The 12,237-nt window shown below is 43.1% G+C and overlaps 2 protein-coding genes across 5 annotated transcripts in view; both read right to left on the bottom strand.

Moving 5' to 3' along the window:
* Maml1 (mastermind like transcriptional coactivator 1) overlaps positions 1–8,440 on the bottom strand; it is a 35,880-nt gene extending 27,440 nt beyond the window's left edge. The window contains exon 1 of one of the 2 annotated variants that reach the window (XM_034506564.2): positions 7,832–8,440. In XM_034506564.2, coding sequence (XP_034362455.1) covers positions 7,832–8,167 — 336 coding nt within the window. In that variant the 5' untranslated portion in view covers positions 8,168–8,440. Of the gene's footprint in view, positions 1–7,597; positions 7,736–7,831 lie in introns of those variants that run through there. The other variant, XM_076936922.1, reaches the window with a different exon arrangement.
* A 1,453-nt stretch (positions 8,441–9,893) lies between these two features.
* The window catches only part of Canx (calnexin), a 31,568-nt gene continuing 29,224 nt past the window's right edge, over positions 9,894–12,237 (bottom strand). For all 3 annotated transcript variants that reach the window (XM_034505686.2, XM_034505685.2, XM_076936923.1), the window contains one exon: positions 9,894–12,136. In XM_034505686.2, coding sequence (XP_034361577.1) covers positions 12,083–12,136 — 54 coding nt within the window. In that variant the 3' untranslated portion in view covers positions 9,894–12,082. The remainder of the gene's footprint in view (positions 12,137–12,237) is intronic.

Here is a 12,237-nt window from a genome sequence, read left to right as displayed (position 1 = left end):
GTCAGTAGGCTGTAACTGCATGTAACTCCAGTTCCAGGGAATCTATACTCTCTTCTGGGCTCGGTGTGTACCTGTATGCATGTGTGCATATGCATACACATAGAAAAGAAATATGAGAGGAAAAAAGAAGCCAGGTTGTAGTACCTGTAATTGTAACTGGGAGGTGAAGGCCAAGAATGTGAAATTTAGGGCCACTGTTAGCTATACAGCCTGACTACATGAGATCCTGTTCTCCATAAAACAAACAAGCAAGCAAAGAAAAGCTGGGTTTTTGGTTTTTCTTTCTGTTGAAGAGCTGGAGACTGAACCCAGGGTCACGCCTGTGCTAATGTTCTACCATTGACCTAGACTTCTAGCCCCACATTTTCATTTTTTAAATTTTATTTTTATTTTATTTGTATGAGTATTTTGCCAGTGTGTGTGTGTGTGTGTGTGTGTGTGTGTGTGTGTGTGTGTGTGTGTGTGATCTTCATAATCTGTTCACCAACCCCAGATATCTTCCATCTGGCACCAAAATCTTAAAAGAAAAGCTAAGCCAGAGGCAGCAAAATGGCTCATCTTACCAAGCCTGATAACCTGAGTTACCCTGGGCCCAGCATGGTAGAAGGAAAGAATTGCCATCACATGTATGTACCATCCTCTCATACAGTAAATAAATAAATGTAATCAAAATTAAAACTCCAATGATTAACAACAAGTTAAGGGCCAGATAATAAACTCATGGTTATATTAGATTCTGATTTAATTATAAAGTGTTTTCAATATTATTCAAATAGAAATAGCTACGAATGTCAGAGTTTAACAGTTCATATATATTTTAGTTTTCAAAAATATCAAAAATCCACAATATGACATTTGTAATCATTTCATTATTATTAGATTTTTGACTAAGAGACACAACTGCTCCTGACAGGACCCCTCATGGTTATGAGGAAGACACTGGGCATTATAACCTCCATGCAGAGTTGCTCCAGTTGAGGCAAAGTGGCCACTGGGCAAGAACTGCCCAAATTCATCTACAGACAAATACTGTCCAAGAAAGGACACACCATGTGGGGTAGCTGACAGCTTAGCTCTGCCAAGAAAGGGTAAGTTGGTCCTTTGTAGTTCTTGCTTCACTTAAGGTGTATCAGATAGTTCTGGGCCAGAAGACTGACGACAGACGCTCCAGTGTTTTAAGAAATGGGGGGTTGTCCAGATAGCTGTCTCCATAAATTGGTTAAGTTTCTAAAGCTATGTTTTTGTGCTTCCTATAGATTCAGATAATGTTTATTTCATATTTGGATCTCTGGCGGGGTTGAAGACAAGTTATAATCTCATAATCAAACTTAAGTTTAACACTAAAAAAGATCTAGATTTAAAAAGATGGTTTTCAGATGGTAGTACAAATAAAAACCAAACATAATTCAGATATGATTATAGACTCTTTAAGATAGATGTTAAAATAATATACCTAAATTCACAAATTGATAGATTAGATGGTTATTAGTGCATGTCATACCTTATAGTTTACATAACTGATATAACCATGTTCATTGTATATCTGTAAGGGCCTTTTTAATGACAAAAGGGGAATATAGATTTGGTTTATTGCTTGTATTATGTTATTTGGGTTTCCAAACTGCATGAGAGTCCTTCCTGTAAAATGCTGAGTGTCCAGTGTCTGGGCAGGAAGACAGTGGGGAACTTTAGGATTCATGGCAAGGGGACTGAGAGAAGAGGAAGGACAGAACTGCCATGTTGGGGAAAGCACAGGACACAGACAACCAACATGTAAGAGCCAGGGAAGAGCGCCCCACCCCCATTAGGTCTAGGAGAGCAAAGATGGAATATAGACTATCTCAGGAACATCAGAGGGGAGGTGTTAGCAAGTGACTCAGCCATTACTGCTTCCCAATGAACCTGACTTCTGTCCCAGCTTACCAACTTAGCAGCTGTCCACCTGCCAGGCTGCTTAGGCCACTGACTTTGCTTACACACTCAGCAGTCTCCTTTCTCAGAGAATTTGTACTGGTGGGCCCATCTGGAATGTTCTTTCCTAAGACTTTCAGCTAGCCAATGGCTTTCTTTTAGGTACAAATAAAAAGCAGAGAAGCTGGGTGGTGGTGATGCACACCTTTAATTCCAGCACTTGGGGCTTATTAAGTTACCTACACTGGTCTCAAACTGGACACAGTGTCTAATTAATTAAACCCTCTTTCAACCTTCTGAGGAGCTGGTCTCCTAAGTGCCCACATTCCTGGGTAGAATTAACTTTTGAAATTACTGGTTCTCTCCATGGCACCAAGTTTAATCTGTCCTGTCCACTGTTATATTCCTAGTAACTAGAACATGCTGGCTCACACAGTAGGAGCTCAACATTTGTTACAAAAACTTGGAAAAAAAAAAAAAAAGGAAAGGAGACACAGGCATAGGCATACACACACACACACACACACACACACACACACACACACACACACACACACACGCATGGAGTCAGAGCTGGAAAGCAAATCACAAGAGAGCAGAAACTAAGAGTCTTTTGGAGGAGGAAGTCAAGAATGATGACTAAGAAACCACTGAATTTGGCAATACCATGTTTGGTGTCCTTTAAGGGGGCAATTTCAGAAAAGTAGGTAAACAACAGATAACAATGTGCTAGTAATTTCAGGTGGAAAGGGCAAAGGGAAGGAGACACACAGACTGAGTTTGAGAGTGAGAACGTGAAGACTAGTGTGGAGAATGTTTGCTCTTTTTTTCAAGCTGAAAGGCCTGGTGAGAAAGGAAAAGTCATCTATACAAACAAGACTGCCCTACACTGTCACATAACAGTGGCTTCTTCATGCTTAGATGTAGTCTTCAAGTGAATTTACTGGTGTAATTCTTACATAAATTTCCAGTCTTGTTCTTAGGCAGTCCACACTGGGTAGTAGAAGTAGAGAAGTGTACATTTTCAGGTGGCTCACAGAACAAAGCCAAGTGGGAATTTGGGAAGGAAAGCAAGGTGCAAATGACTAGGTAACTAGAGTTCACAGGTGACAAGGGTCAATCAAAGTGAAGTGTTCTTTGTTCTGTTGGTGTAGTGCTTTTTCAGAAATGACAAGCTGGGCTGGGCATGCTGGTGCACACATGTAATCCCAGCATTCAGGAGGCAGAGGCAAGTGGATTTCTGTGAACCCCTGGCCAATGTAGTCTGTAGTGAGAGAGACCTTGTTTCAAAATAAAAACAAAAAACAAAAAACAAACCAACAAACAAAAACCCAAGCAAACAAAAAATCCAACCAAACAAAAACACTAGAGTGGACAAACAGAACAGCAGTTAGCTAATGGAGAGGAGCTGCTTGTCACTAGTGAGGCAGGAAAGCAGCTTTAAGGATGAACAGGCTGAAATCAACTGTCACAACCACTCAGGGAAATTCCTCTGGACTCAGTAGCAAAGCCTAACAAAGGCCATAGAGAAACTGGGAATAAGCATTATAACATTTTATTATAGAAACAAACTATCCATGCTTCTATAGAAAACTATTTTCACTCACAGAATGAAGGTTTGTATGAAGTGGGTGGTAATTTTCTATAATCTAGCAAGCCTAATAAAAAGGAAGGCAATCCTGCCATTACGACAATGGTATTTGGGACCAGCAAGGTAAGTTCAGCAAGTAAAGGTGCTTTCCCACAAACTTTGGCAACATGAGTTTGATCCCTGATCCCCAGGGCAGAAGGAAAGCACCACCTCCTCAAAATTGTCCTTTGATATCCACATTCAAACTGTAGTATACCAGCATCTGTGCACATACCCAACTCAACACACACATACAAACAAGCAAAAATAGTGCATTATAAAGGAAATGTACTAGGCTGATTCCTCAAAAGCCAAGATAGAGAAAAGCCTAAAGTATCTATGGTTCCTGATCTCTAACATGGTGGTAGGTAGTGGTCAGGCCCTTGCTGGGGTGATGTGTGTGTGAGATACCCTAAGAAGAAGACAAGTAAAGGAGACTCTTATTAGCAGTATCTGTCTCATCACACACAAGGTGTGCCAGTTAGGGAACCTTAGCTGTGCAGTAACTGCCTAACAGTTTGACATCGCCCCACCACTGGGAGGGCATAACAGTTTAACAATTTCTATAAAGATTAACGAGACCACACACACACTTGTCAGAAATTGGGGGTAACCTATGTTCTCTTTTTAGCTTTCTGCAAAGCTTTGCACTTGGGCTGTCAAGATGGCTTAGCTAGTCTTCTACCAAGTCTGACGGCATGATTATAATCCCTGGGACCCACATAGGAAAGCCAACTCCACGGGCATGCTGTGGCCTGCATCTCCTAACCTACATCCACATATATACATTTTAAAAAAATGTAGTGAGAAAATTCGAAGTTGTCCTATCCAAGCTGAAATCCTACAGCGTCATGGCCTCTTTCCCCTGAATGGAAGCACCACTGCTTTCTTAGTGATACTTATCTTGTAGGCCCAATCCAAGGCTGCACAGCTCAGCTAGAATCATATCAGTGAACAGGGTCCTTCCTCCCTACAGAAGAAATAAAGAATACTACCCACTCTAAAGTTTAGACTCACAAGACCCTCACATCAAGGTTTAATATGGTAACATCAGCCTGACATGGCAAATCTATCTGGTCAGGGTTTCACACTCAAAGGACTTACTGACAAGTCAGACTCAAGTTGCTTTTTAAAGCTAGGCTTGGTGGTATATGTCTTTAATCCCAGCACTTGGAAAGAAGAAATGGGCGGATCTCTGAATTTGAGGTCAGCCTGGGGTCTACAGAGCAAGTTCTAGAACAGCCAGGATGACACACACATACACAAACTGTGTGCCAAAAAAAAGTTTTTATTTTCATTTTTTTGAGTGATGTGCCTGTACATCATGTAGTTGCCCAGTGTGTTCAGAGGCCAGAAAAGGGCCTTGGATCTCCAGGGTCTCAAACTGGAGTTACAGATGGTTAGCTGCCAACTGAATGCTGGAAACCAAACCTGCTCCTCTGAGAGAGTCTCAAGTGATCTTAACTGCTAAACCGTCTCCCCTTCCCACCCTTCCTTTAAGATCTGTTGCTTACATAGCCCTACCTAGCTTTGATATATATACCAGGCTGGCCTTGAACTTGCAGCTATCCTTCTGTCTCTACTCCAAATGCTGGGATCACAGGCATGAACAACCTGCTGGATTCAAGTTCTAACATTTCTTTTTATAACACTGGATGAGAACCCAAATTTTCTCCAGAGTTTCAGAAATTAAAAATTATAAAATTCTGTAAATTCTAAAGTTTTACCATAATTTTAAGCAGAAATTCAAACACAGTTAATATTCTTTCCGAAAGGTATTTAAGGAGACTGTACAAGTAAGTTTTTTTTATGAGCTTTCACAGTCAACTTCAATTGGGATGAACACCTACCTATTGCCCTCAAAGTCTTTCCTTAGCATTAGTAGTGTAGTTTGGTGGCAAAACAGTGTCATGGTTTGAATGAAAATGGCTCACACAGGCTCACAGAGAGCAGCACTACTGGGAGGTGTGGTCTTGCTGGAGGAAGTATGTCGTGGGGGTGGTCACTGAGGTTTCAGATGCTCAGGCCAGGCCAGTGTCACCCTGTCTTCCTGCCGCCTGTGCATCCAGATGCAGAACTTGCAACCTCGTCTTCAGTGGAGTGTCTGCCTGCATGCCACCATGGCTCCCACCATGACTAAACTCTGACCTGCAGAACAGCCCCAGTCAGATGTTGCCCTCTATAAAATCTACCGTGGTCATGGTGTCTCTTCACAGCAATAGAAACCCCAGCTAAGACAGCCAATAAGTACAGTGTTTTAGGCTCAATCCCCCAACAGGGACTGGGGGAAAGGTGGGGATCTTTCAAGAAAGATTTGTTAGTTAAGGTGACTCATTCAGTTAAGTCACTTTGGGTAAAGTACACCCAAGTTGGTTATCAATCATTCAACAAGTATATGGATGGCCTAAAATATGAATGGGACTTAGCCCAAGCCTTTTCGGGCTCCAAAGCTTACAGTCTGCTTGGCAAGGCACAGTATGGTTGGAGTAATATGTGACTATGTGCTAAAAACAAAAGGTGTAAGTTAGGCAGTGGTGGTGCACCCCTTTAATCCCACACTCCAGAGGCAGAGGCAGATGGATTTCTGAGTTCAAGGCCAGCCTGGTCTACAGAGTGAGTTCCAGGACTGCCAGGGTACACAGAGAAACTCTGTCTTGAAAAAAAAAATTAGATGCAAACCAAAAAAAGCATATGTGTGTGTGTGTGTGTGTGTGTGTATATATATATATATATATATATATATATATATTCATAACTGTACTGAGAGAAGAGATTCTGCTGTGGGCTGGTTTTTCAGAAACTGCAAAAGAAAGTGGGCTGTGGCTGGAAGGATAGCAGGATTCTGAAAATGTTGAGAAAGATCCTGCAAGCAGCCTTTTAGTTTGAGAAATTCGCTCACATCCATGCTCATTTCTTCTTTCCTCCTGCCTCTGGGCATGAATCACCATACCTAACTTCATACTCATTTAATTTCTTCAAGAAACCTTGTAAGAAGCCCAACATACCCTCGATTTACAGGTGGGAAGGTGAGGATGAAAAAGACTGGGTCATGCCGGGCAGTGGTGGCGCACGCCTTTAATCCCAGCACTTGGGAGGCAGAGGCAGGTGGATTTCTGAGTTCAAGGCCAGCCAGGACTACACAGAGAAATCCTGTCTCGAAAAAACCAAAGACTGGGTCGGAACCCAAGTGTTCTGTCTTGTAGTACCAAATCAGGGATAGCGTGGGAAAGAAGGAAAACAATAGCTCTGTGGGGCACCTGGAAAGATAGGCGAGGTCAGGCTGGTCCCGAAAGCCAACCAAACATTAAACTTAATTCCCTCCAGCAACAGAAGGGTTTCTAACATTTCAAGAGGAAGGGTATTAAGTGACTGAAAGACTAACCACCAGTTAAGGAAGTTACAACGGACCAAGTGAGAGACAATGAAGACATGAATTGGAATTACCGAACAACTTAAGTGTTGTAAAATTTTACTTTTAAGCTTTACCAAGAATTTTGTAACACCCATTCCCCCTCCCCCTCCACAGAGGTTTCCGGTTTATAAATCAGTTTCAGGGAGGCAAAACTTCTAACCAATAAATCTCGGGATTAGCTACTAAAAATCAAAGGGTACAGCTGACCAGCAACTAACGTCATTTTCCCCGTTCAACAACTATTAATATTATCAGAGATTTTTAACAGGCTAAGTAGGTTAAATTTGGAACTGTCAATAGTATAGCAGGAATCTAGGGTTCACAAATTCCAAAGTTCCCTTTGGGGGCGGGGGTGGGGGGAAGAATGCCTTTTATGCAACTCCGTTTACGAAGCTTCCAAAGGCTTTTCGATTTTCCATTCGGAAGCCGCAGGATACTGTCAACTGAAGGGAGACTTATTTCCATATTAAAGCCCTAACTATCCACGAAGCAAAGATCCAATCAACATCTGCAGACTAACCGAGGCCAGGCCTACGGTGCAAGAACGCCCTACATCCTAGGCAACTCCAACGCGGGTCTATTCCAAGACAAAGTTCTCATCAGTTGGAAATCAAGTTTAGAAGAAAAGCCTATCAGCAACTAACCTTCTCCTGCTTTTCCAGCCCCGACTTCACTCAAAGTCCTCACGAGGACATTTTCCCAAAGTACACCGCAGTGCCACTTCTCGAAGATGACAAGCGCCCTGCCATGTTAGCCTCCTCCCAGGACCCAGACTAAGAAATGAGGGCGCTCGGGGAAGTTTCCCCCAGGCCCGATCCACGCCGGAAGAGGCGTTTTCGGGAGTGAGTACTGCTGTGGCAGACGCCAGCCTTACTCACCGCGACCGGGCGGCCGTGCTCCGGGCCGTCCGCTGCGTCCAGGCGCGCGGCCGCTGGGGCCGGGGCCGGGGCCGGAGCGGCTGCCGGGGCCGGGGCGGCGGCGGGCGGCTGCCGGTGCTTGCCGGCGCGCTTGGCCTTGGCCTGGATGCAGCGCTGGTGCAGGGCAAAGGTGTGCTGGCGTTCGAGCTCCAGGCGCTCGGGAGACACAGCCTCGTAGCGGGCCTCACAGGTGCTGTGGTGGCGCCGGCACAGCTCGATACGCCGGCGGAGGCGCTCCATGACCGCGCTGTGCCGCGGCAGCGCGAACTCCGCCATGGGGCAGGTGGGTAGCACCATGGGCCGCGGGCAGCGCTGGCCCGGCCCGGGCCTCCCGGCGCCGGTTGGCACTTCGGGTTCCTCCGCTTCTGGCGCCCCGGATCCGCCTCACGGCCGCGCCATGTCCCGGCGGGCTGTGGAGCGGGCTCGGGCGCGGCGGCGGGTCTTCCTCCGGCCCCGCTCGGCCCGATTCCAGGCCAGCGAACACCGCCCGCCTCAGGCTTTGGCCTGTCCGCTATACCCCTGCCCCATTGTTTTCCGCGCCGCTGCCGCCGCCATCTTAAAATTGTTTTCGGGGCTTTCGGAAGAGGGCGGGGCCTTGGCCGGCGAACTCTGCGTCACTGCTGATGGACCGGAGCTACAGCCAATCAAACGAAACCCTCTGCCCGAGGGCGTGGGGGGACAAGCACGTCAGGAATCTTCGGGTATTTAAACTGAACACTCCGGCGAGGAGGGAAGCCCCGAGGCGGGCTCAGAGCAAGAGAGTGGACTGTGACTGACAGGAACCTATCCAAGAAGAGCCACGTTTTCCGAACACCGCCCCCTGAAGGCAGTCCCTTCCGGGTTCGTGAGGAACGCGGGTTAACTCTAAGTGAGGTGGAAGCCTTAAGACCCAGATGTCCAATGCTATCTTTGTAGTCTACCCACTCTATTCCGAGGTCAGCCATTTCTAACCTCATTCCTTACTTACAGCCCCATAACTGATCAGAACTGTTTTGAGCTTGAACGACCTAGTAGAGATAGGAATCACTGACTGGTACTGTGTGCAATATCTCATTACTTGAAGGGGGGTATGGGTGGGCGAAGAGCCCCAAGTGGTCTTCAGGCTCACTATTAGAAACTGGAGTTATTTAGATCTACAGGGACATACACTTAATACCGAGTGATATATAAAACTGAGTCACTCAAAATCCAATCCAAAGCACTGGGTTCCAGTGATGCCACTATAGCAAGGGAAAGTAAAAATCCAGGAAAGGACCAAAAAATATTCTAGATGGTTACTGACATTCGAACTGCCACAGGCGATGCTGGGAGGCTTTTCACTAGAAGACCTCACCAGCCACTCAAGCATGTTACTCTTAATCTCTTACTAGAGTTCTTCAAAGTTTTATTTTAAAAAAATCACAAGGAAAAAGAGCTAACAGCCAAACGTTTTTTACAAATGCATTAATAAAAAAACTTAGAATTCCTAAGTTTTTTGGTGGAGGGAGTGGCAAAGTTTTTACCAGTACTCAAGCAAGTGCAAGGTTGTCTTCAAAGCTCTTACCTAGAAGAAGTACTATACACACTGTAGTGTATGGATTCAGGAAGCAACCTAAAACAAAACATCCTGGGTATGACTTCCAATAATATCCTCAAATATGGAGCCTGAGATAAAATTTCTAATAAAAATGTTTTCATATATCTTAGGGAATATTTATTATCTAGGACAGGGTATAGCTCAGTGGTAAAGCATTGGTTCAAATACCAGCAATGAAAAAACATAAAAAAAATTTCCCTGTTTTGGGCTGTTGTCCATTTTATACAATAGTAATGACTGAACCATCACCGGACAGAGGAAGTTAAATGAGAATAAAAAGACTAAATTAACCCTTATTCAAACAGTAAAAACACCCAACATTATGATGCAGACATTTAAGACAGGGCTTTAATGTAATGTCATTTAGTGATGTGACAATCTGAAAAGTGGACAACAGAGCACTACTGAAGGAGGGGCATCTTACAACAAAGAATCCAGCATAGGAAATCAGAATAGAAGGGACTTTATTTATTTTAATTCAGTGCCAGGAATCAAACCCATGGAACCTTGCACATGCTTGGCAGTTCTACGTACTGAGCTATAATACCAGCCCTGTGGCTTTTTGTAAGAGCTGAAAACTGCTGGCCATTCATTAGTATGTCAGACATTTAAGGAGGCTGTAGCTTCAACGGAACCTCGAGAGCGGAAGAGGGACCCAGAAAGGCAATGAACACCACCAACTGTCATTGTACAGCCTGGGTGAAAATAAAGTAGGCACAAAACAATGTCAATGTAGAATGATTAAACAGTTGATTTCTAGAAAAGCAATCATCCCCAAGTTTGCTTCAAGGAGAAACCTGCAGACATGTATTCATTTCTTGCTAGTAACTGTTTATTTCACTCTATACATTTGGAAATGTCCGCTACATAGCTATGGTCACTGTGACCACAAACAACAGATGGTGATAAAGCACTGAACAGAAAAAATATGCATTCCACTCTCAAAAGAAATGAACCAGTGTTTATAAAGACAACAGATACAGCCTTCATCCTTAACAAATATATTTCTTTCCCAGTATTTCCCCAATATAAACACTGTGGAGTGTTTATATATATTCAGTGCAAGGAACAGTGTCATTGGTACAACTGGACCACCTCTGGATAAAGAATGAAACTGAAACCTCTGTTTCTGAATACATTTCAGTGTGGTGTAATAACATTACACTATAGTGACGTGGGAGAGGCTCCTCTAGCACCCATCTGCATTCCACATGAGAAACAAAACCAAAAACAAACAGAAACCAAAAACAAAAAGCCCTAAATTCACTTTAAAAAATTCTACAAGCCACAAAAAAAAAAAAAAAAAAAAAAAAAAAAATTGAACAGGACTGCTTTATTGTGTAAAATTTAAGACATAACTGTTACATGAACTGCAAATGAAGACTTTAAATACCCTACAAAAGTCAAATAACTCATGCTATGTGTCAATCCTCCCATAAATACTTTTAGCCTGTGTTCAATTATAGTCAATTTTGAATTGGCCCGTCTCTGGATTAGACTTTCTAAAGTCTAAACAGTGTAAAAGAAATAGACATTAATGGAAAGTCTGTAATCTATCCTGTAGTTGGACCCTAGAAAGGTGTAGGCCTGCTAAAAAAGAAGAAACAGATGTAATCACAGTAGAGCCAACACTATGCAGAGCTTATAATTTTCAGCAACGGACTGCAAGCTGCGCTGTGAAGAAAATGCATAGCAGAGAAAGCTAGGGACTGAGGAGATCCATGAGGAAAACAGTGTCAACACAGTGAAACAAGTGATGTAATTTCTACTCAGGCACCACCAGCATTCCTTAAAAAGCCTTGTGCTCCAAAGGACTGGAGCTGAGCTGTCAGACCCCCTGTGTGAGAAGTACAGTATAAACTGCTGCATGGAGCCAGCTCCTTCCTTCTGCAAAGCTGTTTGTGAATGGAGCCGTCCCAAGGGCAACAGAACACTGCACTTTATGATCTGACCAACACCAAGTCAAAGTCTCCTTTTAGTTCTTTTTGGGGTCTATTTGATACAATGCAAAGAGAACTTTGAAATAATTTGGGCTTCCATCCAATCTCTCTCATGTCCTTAAGAGGAATTAACTAATGGAAGCACACAAAACAAGATTATAACCACAAATGACTGCACTTGAACGTGATTACAATTTTAAGGACAGACACATGAATGTTTTAATACCAAACTTAAAAAAATTGTTATAAAAACTGCAATTCATTCTCCCTAGCATTCCTAATGTTGGTGTTATTTCTGCATGAGCAAATTAATATATTAAATTAAGCCAAGATTTTAAACTGGCAAAAATTCTATCATTGTATCTTTAAAAAAAAAAAAAAGAAGAAGAAGAAAGAAAGACAAACCTGGAAGATTTTAAAAACAACAAAACACTAGTTAGTTGCTTCATGTTACATTTCACAACCATTATGTTAAATGTTTTCTTTTCTACAGAAACAGGGTCCTTTACATTACAACTGCAATTATTTACTGCTAGATGTTTAAAATTACAGGCTAGTATTCACTGGAACCTGTTGATGGTGACATCTTGAGGTTTTCTGCGCTCCCACCTAAGGTACACCAGGCCCTCTCCTAGGACCACATTTGCAGGGGAAGGGGAGGGAGAGGAAATCACAGATCAAGTTCTTTAGATTGTTTCACTCTCTTCGTGGCTTTCTGTTTCTTGGTGATCTGTTCAAAATTTCATCCTCCTATTAGTTGAAAAGAGAAGTTCATATAATTAGAATATTTACATACAAATGCTGCCAAATTTCCACAACCATTTAAACTAAGTCATTCAATTAGTGAAAAG

Source organism: Arvicanthis niloticus, chromosome 6 (genome assembly GCF_011762505.2).
Source record: "Arvicanthis niloticus isolate mArvNil1 chromosome 6, mArvNil1.pat.X, whole genome shotgun sequence".
Lineage (NCBI taxonomy): Eukaryota > Metazoa > Chordata > Mammalia > Rodentia > Muridae > Arvicanthis > Arvicanthis niloticus.
The sequence above is the reverse complement of the archived record's forward strand: the minus strand, read 5'-3'. Positions and strand labels throughout refer to the sequence as shown.